The 20,031-nt window shown below is 35.7% G+C and overlaps 1 protein-coding gene across 4 annotated transcripts in view; it reads left to right on the top strand.

Moving 5' to 3' along the window:
- Positions 1 to 20,031, top strand: part of RapGAP1 (Rap GTPase activating protein 1) — a 457,436-nt gene that overhangs the window by 221,217 nt on the left and 216,188 nt on the right. For 3 of the 4 annotated variants that reach the window (XM_090391964.1, XM_090391963.1, XM_090391965.1), the window contains exon 4: positions 4,924 to 4,974. In XM_090391964.1, the coding sequence (XP_090248090.1) occupies positions 4,924 to 4,974 (51 nt within the window). Of the gene's footprint in view, positions 1 to 4,923; positions 4,985 to 20,031 lie in introns of all 4 variants that reach the window. The other variant, XM_090391967.1, reaches the window with a different exon arrangement.

Here is a 20,031-nt window from a genome sequence, read left to right on the forward strand (position 1 = left end):
TCTGCCATGGGATGGCTGCAAGCTCACTCCGAAGCTTGTTATAATTGCCTAACCTGTAGTTCCGTATATATCCCTTCTTAACAGAAAAATCCACAGATTTTGCAACCTCCCAAGTCAATACCACATGATCGCTTTCACCAATTGGAGGTAACGAGGACACCTTACTTATGCATATAACCTCTGAACCAATAACCTGGGCCAACACTCTCACACCACGTGTCCCTTCAGTTATATGCTGTTTCAAGTAATTATCTCGTAGAAAATGTATGAACTCCATTTCCTTTTTGCTACGTGATCTTTCCTCCTTCCAATTGATATCACCATAATTAAAATCCGCCATAATAATCACTAAATCTGCACTAATTTGCTGATGCATGAATTCAATATCTCTCCCCTGTACTCCCTGGTCTATAGCAGCATCCAACTGTATATTTGGTTGCATTGGTCACTATTTTGCACCAGACTGCCAAATGAACTCCCATTTACATGTCTATCATCTTGATATGCTATTTTCTTTGGCTGCAACACATCAGCTATCATCAACAGTACTCCTCCCCCCCCCCCTGTTGTATCGTCTCTATCCTCCCTGAAAATACTGTACCCATCACATTCAATTCCAGTGACCACATCTTCTGCTGACAGCCAAGTTTCACTAATGCCTACAACTTTTGGTGAGATTGCACTGACTAATGCCAAAAATTCTTCTCCCTTATTTCGAATGCTTCTTGCATTGGTATACAAAAATTGCAGATTCCCTTTAGATTTTGTACCGGCTTTAGAACTGATATATAAGTCACTAATTTCAGTAGGCCCATGCCGATTTTTATCCCCTCTCTTCTGCAATTTATTCTGCAAATAAGGATCAATAAATATACAATCAGTGCTAAAGTTTCTCTCTCTTACACTCAACCTTTTCAATATTAGTTTCCCTGCCCAATTACTTCAACTTGTTCAGAAAACAGTAACTTCTTCAATCGCTTATGTCCTTCCATGTTCAGATGCAGCCCATCTCTAGCATACAATTGTCTTTTTCCTTCAAACACACTCCAAACATCAACAAATTCCAGACCTCTTTTTTTTGCACATTCTTGCAATCATATCATTCATTATCATCCTCGTCTACTTAATTCGTAATTGTTAAAACGAGGCAGCACACACACACACACACACACACACACACACACACTAGTCTCCCATTGACACTTTTCCTCTTCACAATATCTAACAATGTTCTTAAATCTTTTCCTACCCGATTTATACCACCACTCAGGTCATTTGTATCCACCATAACTATCATTTTGTCTGCTTCATGCCCTCAACAGTACTCCTCCCCCTGTCTCTTTATTGCTAAAGCCACTCTTTCTATTGTCCCACCAGTCAAGCACTCCTCATGCATACCACTCTCCATACCCTTAATCATAGAATCACCATATATCTTACCACTCTTAACTTCATTCAAGTCCACACAAGCGTCACTCATGGACTCATTTTCTACGCTATTCAGCATGACTCTCCCAGTTTCATTACTCAACACTCTATTACTTATCCCCCCCCACTCTCACGACATCTCATTTCTCCTAGGTCTCCTGTGGTTTTATTTTGTTGACTCCCAATCACTCCCATACTATTTATTACTGCATCATTCACCAAAGACTCACCCATATGTAATCCTGTTCTAGTTACTTCAGCTAAAGTAATCTCTATAGTCTTAATTTCTCTGTTTAACACATTAAACTCAATTTTAACTTCTAGTATCTCCTTACTGAGCACTTCCAATTCCTCATGCAGAAGATGGTCATTTTTCATTTTCATGAACTTCCGCCACGGTCCCAATGTCAACTTCTATTCCTAAATGCTCCAGCCTATCCCGACACTTCTCACATACGTCGATATTTTCGTTCTTCTCATTTAGCCAGACCGACCACAGATCCTTCACATTCTTCGGCGTATACGTGTAGCAGTTTCCGCAACGCATCCATTGCGAAAAAAATCTAACGCTGAGCCAGCCTTTCGTGTAGAAGTCCTGCGTGCTGCTGACGTACGTTTCTTGTTGAACGCCATCTTTACACATTGAAGTAGTGAAACAAACAGCAGCGAAAACACAATATATACAACACAGTTCCAAACAATAACACCACTGAAGGACACTTGTATCTAACCTAGGCACAACTGCAGCACAATTTGAGACAAAAAGCCACACTATATTTAAATTTAAAAACATGTTTTCTAGCCTAACTAAACATGTCCGCCATATTCACCAAGGACCATCATCAAGATTGAGATATGATGTTGAAAGTTTTTTTCACTTGGCTATACTATAAATTAAAGACGTCCATAAGGATATGTGCATTGCATTATGGGATACTAAGGCAATTGATGTGAAGCCAACAGCCTCTATATTCAAGTAGCCCAGTCATGAAGTTACTTCACAAGCAATCTTTGTTTGCTTACACTTGAGTAAAGGATGAAACCAAGAATATAATTTTGTGGCATCTTTAATTTATAGTATAACCAAGTGAAAAAACTTTCAACACAACACCCTGCTCATCCTCCTTCCTGGAAAATAACCTTTTTTGCTTTCTCATTTACCACACTTCTAATAATGTAATCTTCATACATTTCTTTCTTTAATCATGTATTACAACTTTTCCTTGGCTATCCCTTATTCATTTCTTCTGCATTCTTCTATTCATGTCTGCTAATCTTCTAATTTCTTTCTGTATATGTCTCATCTTTTTTCTCAACTCAGCTTTCAAAGTCCTGTATTACTTTCACTACATGTGTATTATACTGTATGCATAATCTCTCTCTCTCTCTCTCTCTAAATCTAGCACTTGTATTTTTTTCTCAGTCATTCAAAAGCACTTGCTTTCACACTGTCAGTCCTACTCTGATCTATTTTTCTTTTCTGCTCAACTAGATCTCACATGCCTCTCCTAAGCACTGCTTTTCATCTTTGGCCTGACATCATTTATTCTATGTTCCTTACTTGAATTCAACAAAACCTTGCAATCCGGTAGAATATAACACTTCCTTCTAACCCACTTGCTCACAGACACATCTTCCTCATTTCCTTGTGTGTGTGTGCATGCGCACGTGCACACAAACACTCACTACTAGGAAAGAAGTCAACTGACATAGTGTGAGGAACAAAGCCATGATGCCTACATTAAAAAAGATGTAGGATCTTCTTTCACTGTGATTGATGCAGTCATCCTGTTGGGCATACTTTCCACAGGCATATGATAGCAATTAATGGGAATTTTGGACCATTCTTCTTGTAGGTCCTAGACCGTTGTGTGTGTGTGGGGGGGGTGAAAATGTCCCTAGATCTCACCCATTGCTCCAGTTCTACCACAGATGTTCAGTAGGGTTGAGATCATGTCTCTGTGGAGGCTAGTCAAGTGTGGTGATGTTCACTTCCACAAACCACACAGTTGCAGCAACAGCAGCAGCCTTGTGACACAGTACATTGGCTGAAAGAGACACTGGTCAGTTCCATAGAAATGTCACAGGGTATAGGAAGCATTGTATTGTCTAGAATGTTCAGATACCTCTTGGAGTTCAGTGTTTGTGGCACCACAAACCAGAGGTCCAAGGCCAAACCAGGAAAAACTGAACCATACCATCACACTGCTGCATCCAAGTTTCATAGTTGGGATTATGCACTCTGGTAAGAGACATTCGCCAGGCAGTTGCCACACCCATCTATCCATCTGCTCAGTAGAGGGTTAGCATGATTCATCATTCCATCACGCAGTTTTCCAAGCATCCACATCCCACTGTACATGCTTGTTGTGCTGCTGAAGATGACACTTCATGTTGGTTTGGGTAATGTGGGGCTTGCATATTGCAGTCCTACCATGGAAACCTATGTTGTAAGCCTTGTTTCTGAATATTTTTTGTACAGATTTGCATTCCAGCCAGTGAATGGCAGATTTTGCATATTATCCTTCATAACACCCTATGGTCACTTTCAGTGAGTGTGGTAAGTTGTCCACTGCAAGTAGCACTTGCAGTTGATTCCCTGTACTTCCATCTCAGCATGGTATCATAGATTGTTGACCTGGGATGGGCCTGCAATGTCATCCTATTGCAGTGCCTCTTTCAAACTCCATCAGTTCCCTTCTTGTAGTCGTTTCACCCCTAGATACAGTTGTAGACTTGGAAGCATAATGTCCTCCAATTTATACCAGCTACAAACACGACTCGTTGCATGGTGCGATACACCTTGCTCATGAGAGTATCCATTGACTTTGTTCCAAGCAGTGTATATAATATAATTATATATATTATTATATTCATGACAACAAATCATATATAGAATAGAACTAGCTATAGTCCTTTGGAATAACATCAGGTGAATATGCAAAGCAGTTTTAAGCATGAATGCATTATTTAAGGAGAGTTCCGATGTCATTTTTAAATTGCTACAATGCAAATTAGAATAATAAGTTAACTATTCCGAAAATTTGAGTGGTAGTGATCCTGAACTACATTTTTATTTATTTATTTTATTATTTTTTTTTTGCACTATATATCTGTTTAATTAAACAAATTCTGATAGTGGATATTGCATTGTTTCTGCCATGCTGTACTTGCTCTGGAAATGTTAGGTGTTTGTAATGCATATTAATCCTTTTGTAATTCAAATCTATGCTGATAATGGAATGAGTTATGCATTCTAGAATATTTGTGCTTTCAGTTAATTAGTATTAAACTAAAGTTATTTCTCCTATGAAAGCATTATAAATATATATAATGCAAGAATTGCAAGTTAACATAAGTAATTAGCTTACTTGTGTGTCGTAGTTAAATTGTTATTTTACTTTCAGTGATTGAGACAGAGAGAGACATTTTTTCAATGTGTAATTTTTAATAAATTTGTCCTAATTTTAAAATTAATTATTATTTTTTTTATAGGCTTCAAATAACCAACAGAAGATGAAAAAGAGCAGTGATGTACTTGAAGAGGTATGTTCTAGTAAGTAAGAAAAACAGCTGTTAGAAGTAATATCACTTCATCATAGAAATTTAGTATATTTGAAATATTTCCTTAATGCTTGTGTTATTTCAGAAATCTGATTTGAAATCTTTGGTATCTAGCTCTTTCTTTCTCTAGAAACATTTCCTTCATTCTTTTCAAAATCAGTTATACATTTCAATTAATTGTCAGATATTTCATATCATCTCATGTTGGCTTTTGTTGAGGACCACTCAAAATTTTGTTGAAATTTAGTCTGTGGCATTTATGGACTGTTAAAGTGATTGTTTTGCCTGTAAAGCCATTTTCAAAAATTAGCATTTAATAGATATTTACAAAAATTAGTCTTTATTAATCAGCATAGTAAATTATATAGAAAGTGTTTTCTTTTCATTCAGTTACAAAGTAAATTATCTTGCCAAAAAATGATATTCTTGTTTAATCCTTTACTCAAGTGTATGCAAACAAAGTTTGCACATGAAGTTTCTTAGCCTAGTTTTATTTATTTATTTATTTGTACATTGCTTCTATCCTTGAAAGGTTATATTATGCAGCCTATAGTACATTTTGTACCATAGGTTCATAAAGTATATATTTATGTATTTTATCATTTATATATATATATATTTATTTATTTATAAGATTAAAATTTAACTGACTAGAACCCGAGAAAGTATAACAAAAACCTTTAATAAATCACGACTAGTTTCATCGGTATTCCGACTTCTTCAGGTGAGTAAGAAATAACACAAGACTTATAAAAATAACAAGGTAAAAAACATGGACTTTCTAGCTTAATAAAAAGAAATAAAATAGTATCAGTCGTATTTAAATAGGTGACCACGTGCTACTGTTGGCATGAGTAGAATGTGTGTGTGACAGCTAATTTTCGAGCTCCAGTATTGGATTACTGCGCTATGTGAATCGGGCAAATTGTAGCTTAGATTGTTGTTCAAGTGTGAAGGGTCCAGAACTATTTCTTTTGATTCTATAACACGTCTTTCAAATTCATCCTTACATATATATATAAATTGGTTGTGTGGTCCCAATCAACTTGGTGTGGCCATTCTTCGAGGTTAGAGTTTGCGGAGAAGAGCACATGACTGGAAAGGGCGCTCGCTCGTGTTCTACTGTAGGAGATGTCGCGTCTATGTTCCTCAAGACGAAGGGAAACAGATTTATCTGTCTGGCCAAAATAAGGTCGACCACAGTCACACATAACTTTATAAACACCAGGAAAATGCAGTTGGTTGTGTTTTGGTCGACTCAGAAAAGAACAAAGTTTTGGCAGAGTAGTATAGTCGGTCTTTGTTGAATTTCTTCATAATCCTAGATAGTTTTGGGATAAGAGAGCTGATAAATGGTAACTGTATATGAGTGATAGGGTTGGATTCATCTTCTTGTCGAGGTTGTTGGCGTGGTCTCAAACGTTTAGTGATGTTACGAGATGAATATCCATTATTTAAGGTGTTTTTCAGGAAGTTAAGCTCTGTTTGAAGGTCTTCTTCTGTGGAAGTGAGACATCTTGCTCGACGGGCAAGGGTGGAGATGATGCCCAGTTTCTGAAGAGGGAAGTGATGAGAAGAGCCATGCAAATATCTATCAGTGTGGGTGGTTTTCCGAAAAATTGAAAATTTAAGACAGTCAGGCGATCTACTGATCTTTAGATCTAAGAAAGGGAGAACGCCGTTAATCTCTAGTTCTGAAGTGAATTTAATGTTCTGATGTTGATTATTTGAATGGTTTAGGAAGTTTTGAAGTTCCTCCAAACCATGTTCCCAGATAAGGAAGACTTCATCAATGTAGCATAACCACAGTTTAGGTTTTAAAGTAGCTATAGAAATAGCTCTCTCTTCAAAATCTTCTAAAAAAATGTTAGCTAAGACTGGGGATAGAGGGCTGCCCATAGCTAACATGCTAGTTTGCTTATATATTTTATCCTCATAGCAGAAATAGCCAGAATTAATGCAGTGAGTTAGAAGTGCAAATATTTTTTTAGAACCCTTGTCCGTAAGAAGAATCAAAACTTCATCTGTAGGTACATTCGTAAAAAGAGACATGATGTCAAAACTCACCATTCTGTCAGTCTATGAGATTTAAATTTTTAATTTTTGAGATGAAATCTTCAGAGTTTTTGATGGAGGAGGAGGAATTGCCAACTAAATGTTTTAAAGAAGCTGCAAGATATTTAGACAGATTGTATGTGGGTGAGTCAATACCTTCCACAATAGGTCTTAGAGGAGTGTCAGCCTAGTGGATCTTAGGCAGGCCGTACAAACAAGGAATAAGGGATGGAGAGAGCAGAGAGATAGTCTTGTGTGGCTAGGAAGTTCAGAAGTAGATTTTAGAAGATTGTTTGTAAGTTATGAAGTTCTCTTGTCGGCCAAAACACAACCGATTGCATTTTCCTGGTGTTTATAAAGTTATGTGTGACTGTGGTCGACCTTATTTTGGCCAGACAGATAAATCTGTTTCCCTTCGTCTTGAGGAACATAGACGCGACATCTCCTACAGTAGAACACGAGCGAGCGTCCTTTCCAGTCATGTGCTCTTCTCCGCAAACTGTAACCTCGAAGAACAGCCACACCAAGTTGATTGGGACCACACAACCAATTTATATATATATGTAAGGATGAATTTGAAAGACGTATTATAGAATCAAAAGAAATAGTTCTGGACCCTTCACACTTGAACAACAATCTAAGCTACAATTTGCCTCATTCACATAGCGCAGTAATCCAATACTGGAGCTCGAAAATTAGCTGTCACACACACATTCTACTCATGCCAACAGTAGCACACAGTCACCTATTCAAATATGACTGTTACTATTCTGTTTCTTTTTATTAAGCTAGAAAGTCCATGTTTTTTACCTTGTATTTTTATAAGTCTTATGTTATTTCTTACTCACCTGAAGAAGTCGGAATACCGATGAAACTATTCGCGATTAATTAATATACTTTCTCGGGGTCTAGTCAGTTAAATTTTAATCTTATAAATGTATTCATCCCGAGTCAATCCTAATTACAACAATATATATATTATTATTATTATTATTTTTTTCTCCCAGTTTTTTTTTACATAATCAGGAAACACTGCTCTAAAGACCAAACATGAAACTTTTTCAAGCTTCTTCAGCCTCCAAAGGCATTGCACTGGTCTAACACACTGGGCAACGAAATTCATCTCCCAGTGGGAATCGAATGTGCAGCCTATTTGGAGAGTGGGTATGCTAAACACTTGGCCAACTAGGCCAGTGGATTATGTTGTTGGTGGATTGCATAGTTTTTAGCACATATGCATTGCCTGAGTTATTGCTTCTTAAAAAATTGTTTTTTTTTTATGTCTTCATTCTGCACTCTGGGAAATTTTTCATCAAAAAATTATTAGCATTTAAAAATATATACTTAGTCGTCGACTTCCGTTCTGACTGACAGGTCATAAGTCGATCTGGTCATATGTCGGCCATGTATTAACATTTATTAACAGTATTCTTTAACCTTTCTAATCTTTTTATCATCTTTATAAAATATTTTTATAATCTTTTAAATTTATAATTATGTATATTGCACATAATGTGAAAAATAATGCTGTACATACTGTACTGTACTGTAAACACAAAAATGCAATCTAAAATTAATGTAAAAATTAATACAAATGAAATTTACAAAATCAATTTTTAATCTTTGCTTGTGCTGGGTTATGGATTGTCAGGGTCATGTTCTTGGGTTGAGGTAGGAGATGTTCTCTTGATGAGGAACATGCTGAGCTTTGTTTGAACAGTTTGTTTCTTTTTTTCTTCATATATCTCACGATAACAACGCATAGCATCTTGAATGATACGTTCAACCTTTGTGAATCGTTCGACATTAGGGTCCATTGCTTTGAAACTTCCTGCTTCTCCTGTGACACGTACATTATGCAAAGCAAATCTTTTTTTAAAACGCTTAAACCATCCAGTACTACCCTGAAAATCTTCTGCGTAATCATCTCTGGCACGTGATTTTAAACTCTGAAACAGACTTTTAGTCTTCGCTTGCACTGTGTGCAAAGGCTCATGGGTGAATTTTTCTGTATTAAATCTTCCATCAACATAAACAACAATTTCTCCATTTCATGGATGGGTCCTTGTCGTTGTTTGGTTAAAATTGTAGGCTTCATTGGTGCGGAACCTTTCACAGCTTCCCGCATTCTTTTTTTGTCCTTAAGTATCATCGATACCGTGGAATGTGATAACTTCAAGTCACGTGCTATCGTATTCACTTTCTTTCCACCTTCATACTTCTGGATAACTTTCATTTTACACTCTAAATCAATAGTTTTCCTTGACTTCTTAGCTGGTGTATCTGTAGACGAAGGCATTTTCCTTTTACTAGACATTTTATGGGTAGTATTTCATAGAATTTTAATTAATACACCACATGCAACAGATGCTTGAAAGCGACTGAGTGTGAGAGATAGTTATCGTACGCGAGTTATCATACGATAACTATTGTATCTCATAGTTATCGTACGCGCAGCTGCCTGATTTATTATTAATTTATTATTTTTTTTTGTGGTCGTAAGTCGCATACATCGTAACTCGACGACCAGGTGTATTTAAATTGCCAATTATAGAAAAAAAGAGCAAATATATTAAAAACATACGGAATACCATTGAAAGAACTATTGTAAAGGAAGAGTAAACTTAAAAACTTGACAATAATTAAAAAAATAATAATTGATGTGATAAAAGAGATGTTTCTACTATTTTTAATTGGTAACTTGAAAATTTCTGCTGTTTTTACTATCGGTTGGAAACAGACCTTGATTTGGTTTAGTTTCAGGGAAGGCACAGATAAGGCATATAAGACTACTCTCAAATACTATAGAAAATCCCATGATTTCAAGGGTCGTCTTATACGGCGAGTATAAAAAGGGAAGCTTAATTTCTTGGATGAATTTAGGTAGTTAAAATACATCATTATATAAGAAAATGGGCAGTGTTTATTAACAAATCAGATTAATTTTTTGTTACATGAATTTATTTGAAATATTACAATGGATGTAAGTCTTAAAAAACAAATAATAATTATTAACCTCAATTTTCATGTTAATTTTCTTCATCTGTTGAAAGTAGTTCTTCAGATTCATTGTTTAAATGATCGTCATATGGATCCCAGTTCAAATCTGTGAATTGATTTCGTTTTCATCGTCATCAGTATCCCACAACAGATCATCTTCTGTACCACCCATAAGATTAGAGATACCACAATTTTTAAATGATTTTATTACTCTACTTTTACTTTATTCCATGCTTTGATCACAAAATTGTACAACATATCAAGTGATGCAGCACGCATAGATCCACCATTTGTAAATGATTACAATGATAACAATTTTAATAATCCTAAAATTAAAAAAAATACAAAATCAATAATAATTAAAATTGGGGCTAATTACTTTTAATTAGGGTAATTCACATAAATACAAAATCTATGATATGCAAAAAAATAACGGATATGCATAGATATAAAAATATGGAAATATTTTTTTTTTAATATAACAAAAATGTTAAAGCAACTGATATAACAATAACTAATGTTGCATTAATACAAGAAAGAAGAAATTGGGAGAGTCATCTTATACAACCGACATAAGCTTAAAACCTAAAAATAGCCTAAAATTTAGGCCTCGTCTTATACGCTGGTCATCCTATATGCCAACATATACATATTACTTCTTTCTTGTGGTTATATCAGTTGCTTTAATATAATTTTTGTTCTAGGTGTTTATCAGAACTTTCCAGACCCCCCCCCCCCATATATGTTGCTGCTCTATTTCTAATAAGGTCATTAATTTGGTTAGGCATGGACTCCTGCATCTTGAAACCATACTTTTATAATGGGTTGCAACTTTTATAATGTGGGTTGCAAAAATTGGTTGATAGGCGGAGGAGGGGAGATATGATTGAGACATTCAAATTACTGAAGGGTTTCTATAAAATTAATTCAGAAGATATTTTTGAGAACAGGGCTGATTGTGGGAGGACTAGGGGACATCCATGGAAACTGGGCAAAAGTGTGGTTAGTAAAGGTGTTAGAGCTGGGTTCTTTACTTTTAGAGTAATGAATGAGTGGAATCCGCTCCCTGAGTCTGTGGTGGATGCTGTGACAGTGAATGAGTTTAAGGCGAGGTATGATAGATACTGTATGAATGTCGAATAGTTGTGATAAATATGATTTATCACAACTATTGAGATAAATCCTCCCACAATCAGCCCTATTGAGAACAGGGCTGATTGTGGGAGGACTAGGGGACATCCATGGAAACTGGGCAAAAGTGTGGTTAGTAAAGGTGTTAGAGCTGGGTTCTTTACTTTTAGAGTAATGAATGAGTGGAATCCGCTCCCTGAGTCTGTGGTGGATGCTGTGACAGTGAATGAGTTTAAGGCGAGGTATGATAGATACTGTATGAATGTCGAATAGTTGTGATAAATATGATTTGGGGCCTCCCTCAATGAGTCTAATGACTCCCTGGAGTTGCCCATAATAATAGTAATATCTTTTGTATCACAATTTAATTTTCAAAGTCTCTTTTTCGCTATGTCCCACAAATTTTCTGTTGGGTTAATGTCAGGAGAGTTACCTGGCCACTGAAGCAATTGGATGTTGTGATTTTTGAGGAACTCTCTCAGATTTTTTTTGAAGTGTGGCATGTAAGGTCCTGTTGGAAGATGAGTTCTTTGTCTTTCTGGATCTGTGGAAGCACTCTTTTCTCCAATATTTTTATGTATCAGTCATTTTTCGTCATACCATACCATCAACAGGCACAAGTGATCCTGGATGGATTGTCATGTGTAAAACTACCCCAGAACATCTTCTAGCTGGGTGTTCAGGAGCTTGTTGAAGGTGAGTGGGTGGAAGAAGTCTTCACAGCTGCTGATTTGTAACATAGAGTACTCACACTCCTTGGACAAAGAAATGGCTCTCATCTGAGAATATGACCTTCTTTCACTTCTCAAAAGTCCAGTCCTTGTACACTTTTGCCCATTGGAGCCTCTTTTTTTATATAGCCTTCATCAACAGTTGTTTCTTTTTTTTTTTTGGTCTGTGCGCAGTCCTCCCTGCTTCCAACAATCTTCGACAGACTGTTATGTCAATAACATTAATCCCACTAGCTGCCAAGTTTCAGTTTAAGTCTACATCAGACAATCTTGGATTCGTTTTGCTTTTCCTAACTAATAAACAATCTTGTTTAGTTTTCCCTTTTTGTCCACATTTTCCTTTTCTGTCAGGAGAAAAGATACTGGTCTTCCTAAACCTCTTTAAAATCACATTAACAGTACTCAAACCAACCCCACACTCATTGGCAATTTGTCTTTGAGTCATGAATGTGTACTGAGAAAGAGTGCATATTTTTGAATGCTTCCTTGGAGATGTATCTTTTATAGCTACACAGAATGAATAAAATACTATGAATGTCAACTTGTTTACACTGTTAAAAACACACAACACTATTAATAAACATCATAGAGACAGTTAAAACATGCAGCACTCAACCAAAATAGTGAACCAAAACCAAAGTTATTGTGAACTAAACCAAAAAACCAAACCAAAAACTTAATGAAAATTTGGCTTATTCAGATTAATTTGTTTGCTACTATACAACCTTCACAATTTTGAATTGTGAATCAGACTGTGCTCCTGGGCCAAAAGAAATACCTTACAGTTCCATTTATTAAGTAGTTAGGTTGAAACTACTTACTAAGTATTTGTGCCCTAAAAACTTAATAACTATATGAAAAAATAATGTATAATCATAATTCACTGTGGCACTTAGTCTGGGAACCACTGGTTTATACCATGTTATACTTGTCAAGAAATATCGTTTTAGCCATTTATCCGAGCACAGACAAAGCATCCAAAGTATTTTCACGACTGGTCTACTTGCATACAGAAGCTGTTGACTTCATGTCATTTGTTTCAGTATCCCATAAATGCTTTTATATTTGAGAAAAGTCATTACCCAGACTTGTTTTGAATTTTATTTGGTCTCATCACTGAGTGCTAGACCAAGAAATTTAACTCAAGTATCTCCTGGATCTAGCTCCACTGATGGCACCTCAACAAAAGTCAAAACCGGTATGAGTAGTGACCCTTCCCTTAATGTTCTTGCATTGTGGAATTCTGAGGCAATTGTTGCAAAGTCAACAGCTTCTATATACTGGTAGACTGGTCATGAAGATACTCCACTTACAAACTTTGTTTGCTTGCACTTAAGCAAAGGATTAAAACAATAATATAATTTCTTGTTAGGTATTATGTACTTTGCTACAAAATGAAATAAAAACTTTCTAAAATTCTTTTTACTGTTATAAGTGTTCTAGCAAGTTAAGCCTTTTCCCATAATTACTAATAGTATAAGTTTGTGTTGGTAAGGTAGCTTTATGTTGCAAAATAACCAGCATATACCACTGATGAGACCTTGATAAAGGTTGAAACTGAAATGGATAGTGATCCTTCCCTTAATGCATAGCATTATACATCTCCGCAAGGAGATGTACTTTGCATTATGGGATACTAAGGCAGATGATGAGAACTTATACCACCTTTGCCACGAGTTGCCCCAGTCCTGAAAATACTTCAGGTGCAAACTTTGTTTGCTTACAGTTGGATGAAGGATTAAACCAAATATATAATTGGTAAAAAATGAAAGAGTTTGAGAACAGGAACCAAACCTTGGAGATTCAGTGGCAAGCCCTGAAGAAAACACTGATTGATTCAACCAGAAAGGCATGTGGTGAGGTTGTCTGTAAGGATAGAAAAATCAGAATTCCATGGTGGACACAGGAAGTTAAAGAGGCAGTGAAAGAAAAGAAAAAAGCATATCAAAAGTTCCTGGCAAATAAGTCAGCTTGTGCTCTTAGAGAATACAGAGACAAATGTAAGAAAGCTAAACACTGTGTAAAACTATCTAAACAAAAGTCAGTTTTATAAACCAGCGCTTTCCAAACTGTGGGCCGCGGCCCCCTTGGGGGCCATACGTTTTGTTGAGGGGGGCCGTGAAATAATGAAAACAAATTTCAAATGTTTTAAGACTAAGTGTATTTTTTTTATTTTAAAAGAAACGTATTTAACTTTTATTATTTCTTTTTTGTTATTTTTTATATTTTAATGGAAAAATTCACACATTGGTGTTGGTTCACAAACTTTGCTTCCTGCGTATTTCGGCGCTTAACAAATATTAGTAAATATTACTTATTCATATGTTTCATTTCAAAGCAGTGGTTAATTGTATTTACTTCGAATGCTCTCCAGGGAAGTTCCAAATCTTTCTGTCCCTTTCATAACGCGTTCGTAATCAGAGACTGTTGATATTGACTTTATATACATATCAAAACTCGTTTTATATTATCACTGTCATCCGAGCTAGTTTTGTGTTACCAATAAAAGTTTCGCATATACTTCACACATGAAAAAAAGCTTTAACAAGTTCATGTGGGGATATAGTAACTCGCCCTCCCTAAGAGCCACTATACTGCAGAGGCAATAAAAATAAGTACTTTTATTATGCCAGTGAATAAGGTATGAGGAGTCTGTGTAATATATTTCTCAACAAATAGTGCAATTAGAGACAACTGGGATAAAAACACACTAATTAATGAATCACATGTCCCCTTATACAGAAACTATGCTGTATAGACTGAAACAAAACCATATGTTGCATGGGCAAACGCAGTATCTAACTAAAAACTATTGTTATTAATTAGATGTATGTGAGTTCGATTTCCCAAGGCAGCAATAAAATTCAACCGAACGTGTTAAAATTCGTAAAAGTGTTAAAACTAAGTAATATATATATATATATATATATATAATGAATGTTATGGCAGTTTCACATATGGAATTCGGTTGAAGAGAGTTAGCATTTCAACTCAATTTTCAGCTATGCTTTTATCTTTCGGTTGCGCGATCTTTTGTTAATACCGCACCAATCATATGCACGTTTTAATAAACAGACTGCCTTTGCTGATTGTTTCGCGTTAGGCTTAATTACCGTAAAAGGAGAAAAGTCACAAAAGTGAAAAATGTTCCTGGTCTGGGGAGATTCTCTATTCAGGTAATATTCACTAATTTCATGTTATCAGTCTGTGGTGTGCCAGTATCAGTAAGTGGTGATGTTATTTGATCTATTCTATGTTAAAAAATTTAACCCTGAGAAGAATAAGTGACTGATAAAAAATAAAAAAAAAATCCCGCGAACAATCAGAAGAAGAAGAAACAGACTAAAAAAAAAGGACAGTATTTCATATTTTACCAGAACAGCCTGCATCATCTTCAGAACCAAACGGTAAGCGGCAAAAAATGTAACATATGCATTTGATTTTTGCAATATTCGCTGTGTATGTTTTGTAATGAATATAAATACAATAAATATTATAATAATATATCTCTATTACGATTTTTTTTTTCAATGGGGGGCCGTGAAATATTTTAATTTTTGCAAAGGGGGCCCTGACATCCAGAAGTTTGGGAAGCACTGTTATAAACAAATAGAGGGGGACATGTAGATGTGTTCGCTATTTGGCCACATGGCTTGGACACACTCCACTTCTTATCACACTTAAACAGTCAACACCCCAAGATTCGGTTTATCTTGGAAAAAGTAAACAATAACAACCTCCCTTTCCTAGACACTCTGATTACACGCCAGCCTGATGGATCCCTGGCTTTCTCTGTTTACAGAAAACCTACACATACAGGTAGATACATTCATCAGCATCACCCCCCCCCCACCCTCCCAACAATATGGGATTATAAAAACCCTATATAACAGGGCAAAATTAATCAGTTCAGATAACAATACCCTTAACTGAACTTAACCATATTCTTAACACCTTTGTAGCCAATGGCTACAACCCACATAAAATCCAAAAAATATTAAAACCAATTAACCTCAACCAGCCCCCCCCCCCCCCCCAAAAAAAAAAAAAACAAGGACTACTCTAAATCTATCACCATTCCTTATATTCTGGGTACAGTGGTATCTTGCTAATTGCTAATTATTATTTTAACTATTATTATTTATTTTATTATTATTACAGTACAGTATTTTTTTCATACTGTCAATTGTATGGTTATATTGTAGGCCTATTTTGATTTTTTATACTGTATAGTACGTACTGTATTGTCAGCATGAATCACCGAATTTGAAATCAAATCAGATGCAGAAATTATAAATATGACGCTACAGAATGAATTAGAAGACGATGATGACGATAAAGAAGTTGACAGTTTTAATATGTGTATAGAATGTGCTAAGCAGAATGATATGCATTTCCACAAAATTTTGTTGCTAATGCAGCTCTGAGAAGAAGCATTCGAAAAAACGTTTAGCTTCCAAGAAGCAAAAGAAAATCGGTGACTTTTTTACAAAGAAATAAAAAAAACTTTTTTATGTGTTATTGTGAAACTTTTTTATTGCGATGTGTACAAGAAAGTGATATTTTTTACGCAAATTAAGTTATGAAATGAACTATGCAATTTTTATTGCATCAGAATCCTTAACAAAACAGGTACATACAAAACTCAATTTTTTACTAAAATAAACTTGTGTACTGTATTATTTTTTAAGTTTTACATTACAGTACAGTAGCTTGTTTTCTATCAGTTACTTCATTTATTTACAGAATTAAATTTGATGTACCATTAGAATCTTATTATTTTTGTCTTAAATGCTAGTTATTATTGTCTCTTGGGTGAAAATTCGCTAATCCGAACTTTTCACTAATCCGAACGAGCAAGGTTTTTATTTGTTCGGATTAGCGAGATACCACTGTACTTCTGAAAAGCTAACAAAAATCCTAAAAAAATATATGACTTAACAACTTGTTATGAACCATATAAAAAATTGGCATTTCTTATCTGCTTCTCCAAGGACCAACCACTTCCCCTAGACCTACCTGGAGTATACCAGGTCCCTTGTAGTTGCAAACTGCTTCACTGCGACCAAACAGGCAGGACAGCTAATATCAGGATATCTGAACTTAAGGATTATATCCGTTTTCATCAATACAGCCACTCAGGACTTGCTGACCATGCTTTGGACACCCACCACAAAATACGATGGAAGAAAGCTATGCTACTACACAGCAGCAAGTATAAATATGAGAGATTATTCCTGGAATCAGCCACAGCTCTAAAAATAACTCCCAAACCTCAACAAATATGGGAAGCTCGCATTCTTAGAACATCAGTCCAACAGCCAAGACTACTACCCAATTTAGCCCACTAAGTGGCACCTTTAGGACTTTAGGACCGACTTCAGTTGTTGTCTTTAGCCATATTTGTTCAGTGTTAGTGCGTGATTGCACATATCATTAATTTTATGTTCCCTGGAGATGGTAATGTAACATTACCGGAATATAGGAAGTATTAATTAAAGTTTTTTAAATAATATAACAGTATACTTTGTCTTTCCCTAAAAATTGACAGTTATTTATCTACAAGAATAACTTTGGTAAGAACATAGAAAATAAATATCGAGAAGGTGGTAAGATATTCTGAAGGTTTTTGAAGAAGCTCAGAAATGGAGGAAAGAGCTATAAAAGATGATAAAGGTGACATGCAAACTAGAGAAAAAGATATCCTTGAAGTATGGAATAATTACTTCAAAAAATTGCTAAATGAAACAAGCAGTGATGACAGCACAGTGGTAAAAAACACTGACCAGGCTTGCAGTCAGGAATATATATCCATACTTGAAGTAACAAAAGCCATCAAAAGCCTGAAATGTTTAAAGGCAGCAGGAGTATATGATATTCGACCAGAAATGCTGAAGTATGGAGGTATAAAAGTCTTACAGTGGCTGAACTGCATATTTCAGAAGGCCTGGACAGAGGGACAAATTCCAGATGATTGGAATAGAGCTCTCATAGTACCCATATATAAAAAGGGAAATAAAACTGAATGTGAGAATTACAGAGGTATTTCCCCACCGAGTGTTCCTGGTAAGATATATGCAAGTATACTTGAGAAATGGTTGAGAAGAATTGTAGAAGAAAAGCTTGGTGAAGAAGAGAGCTGGATTTAGGTCAAACAGAAGCTGTCAGGATCAGATTTTCACTTTACGACAGATAGTTAAGAAATCATGGGAATATAACAAAGATCTGTATTTAAGTTTTGTAGATCTGGAAAAGGCATATAACAAGGTGCCAAGACAAAAGCTATTTGAAACGCTATGGTGTGAATGGGGCATTATATTAAGCAATACTTAGTCTTTATTTCAGTTTGTTAGAATTGAAGAAGTACAGGAAGGTGGTTTAATGTTAAATCTGGTGTCAGACAAGGATGTACATTATCTCCACTGTTGTTCATTATCTATATGGATCACATTATGAAGGAAACTGGTATTAAACATGATATCAAAATTGGAGATGGTAATCTGAGCTATTTGCTTTATGCAGATGATGTTATACTTCTAAATAAATCTGCTACAAATCTGCAAGATTCCCTGACTAAATTGAATAGCTGTTGTAATGGATATGGTATGAAGATCAGCATTAAAAAGACAATGAAAATAGGCTGAAACATTGAAAATATCAACTGCATTGTGAATATAGAACAAGTAAAGCATTTCAGCTACTTAGGCATGATTTTTATTGAAAGTTGTAAATTCAGTATGGAAATAGACAACAGAATCAACAAAGCTGGTATGGTAGGATGTCAACTGAATAAATTTATATGGAATAAGAGAGAAATTAGCCAAAACACTAAATACTTAAGCCAGTTTTAACTTATGGATCTGAGAGCTGGGTCAGAAGTAAAACACTTGACCAAAGACTAGAGACTGCAGATATGAGAGTCTTGAGAAAGATTAGGGGCATGAACAGATGGCATCAGTGGCAATATCATATTAAAAATGAGAATATTAGGAAAGAACTTGACATTGTCAGCATCCAGGAATGTGTTAGCAGAACTAATCTCAGGTGGTATAGTCACTTAAACAGAATGGGAGAGGAAAGATTTGCAAAACAAATGTTCTCTGCCAGGTTGGCAGTAAAAAGACCCAGAGGAAGACCAAGATATAGGTATGGATTGATACAATAATAAGTGGCTTAGAAGATAGAAATATAAGATCTGATAATATTGGAGTCTTGACAAGTAATAGGCTGATTTGGAGGAAAATTGTAGAAAAGAAGTTAGTAATGATGTAAATTTTTCATGTAGTACTATCATATCATGTACACCCTCTTGAGGGTACATGTCAGGAATATGCTCACAGTTCTGGATGCATTGTGATGAGATCACCAAGATCAAACATAATCCAGGAATGGCTTAATATGGCATTATAAACTTTTGGGAGTATGTTTTGCATTATAACTAAATACTTAAGGAATTGACAGCGTACACTAGAAATATAAATTAAATCAACTTTAATATATACTTTCCGATATTTCAGCAACGTCACATTGCCATCTTCATGGGAACTTAAGGATGTAGTCCTGATGATTCTCCCTGGCGGGCTATATTAGTTGTTCTTGGCCTTTGGGCTGAAGTTCTTCTGATATGTTTCCCAAATTTGGGGCAGTCTCATGCATTCAAATTTGTTGAGGTTTGGCATGTTCCTAAGGGTTGAGGCTGATTCCATGAATAGTCTTTCAAATTTGAACTTGCTGCAGTTATTACTGTGACTTTCTTTCACCTTATTCTGTGGCGATTATCCAGAGCATGGTCTGCAAGCCCAGAGTGGCTGTACTGGTGAAATCGGATGTATTCCTTGTGTTCTGAGATTCTGATATTTACTATCCTGCCTGTTTGGCCAAAGTAGGACAATTTACAGCTGCAAGGGACCTGGTATACACCAGGTAGGTCTAGGAAAAGTGGTTGGTCTTTAGTGGAGCAGATAAGGGATGCCAATTTTCTATGTGGTCTGTAACAAGTGGTCAAGTCATGTTTTTTTAGGATTCTGTTGATTCTGAACAAATTTGGATGCATGAGACTGCCCCAAATTTGGGAAACATATATCAGAAGAACTTCAGCCCAAAGGCCAAGAACACCTAATAT

The sequence above is a fragment of the Typopeltis vanoorti genome, chromosome 4 (assembly GCF_054136105.1).
Source record: "Typopeltis vanoorti isolate ZY-2024b chromosome 4, IOZ_Tvanoo_1.0, whole genome shotgun sequence".
Taxonomy (NCBI): Eukaryota; Metazoa; Arthropoda; class Arachnida; order Uropygi; family Thelyphonidae; genus Typopeltis; species Typopeltis vanoorti.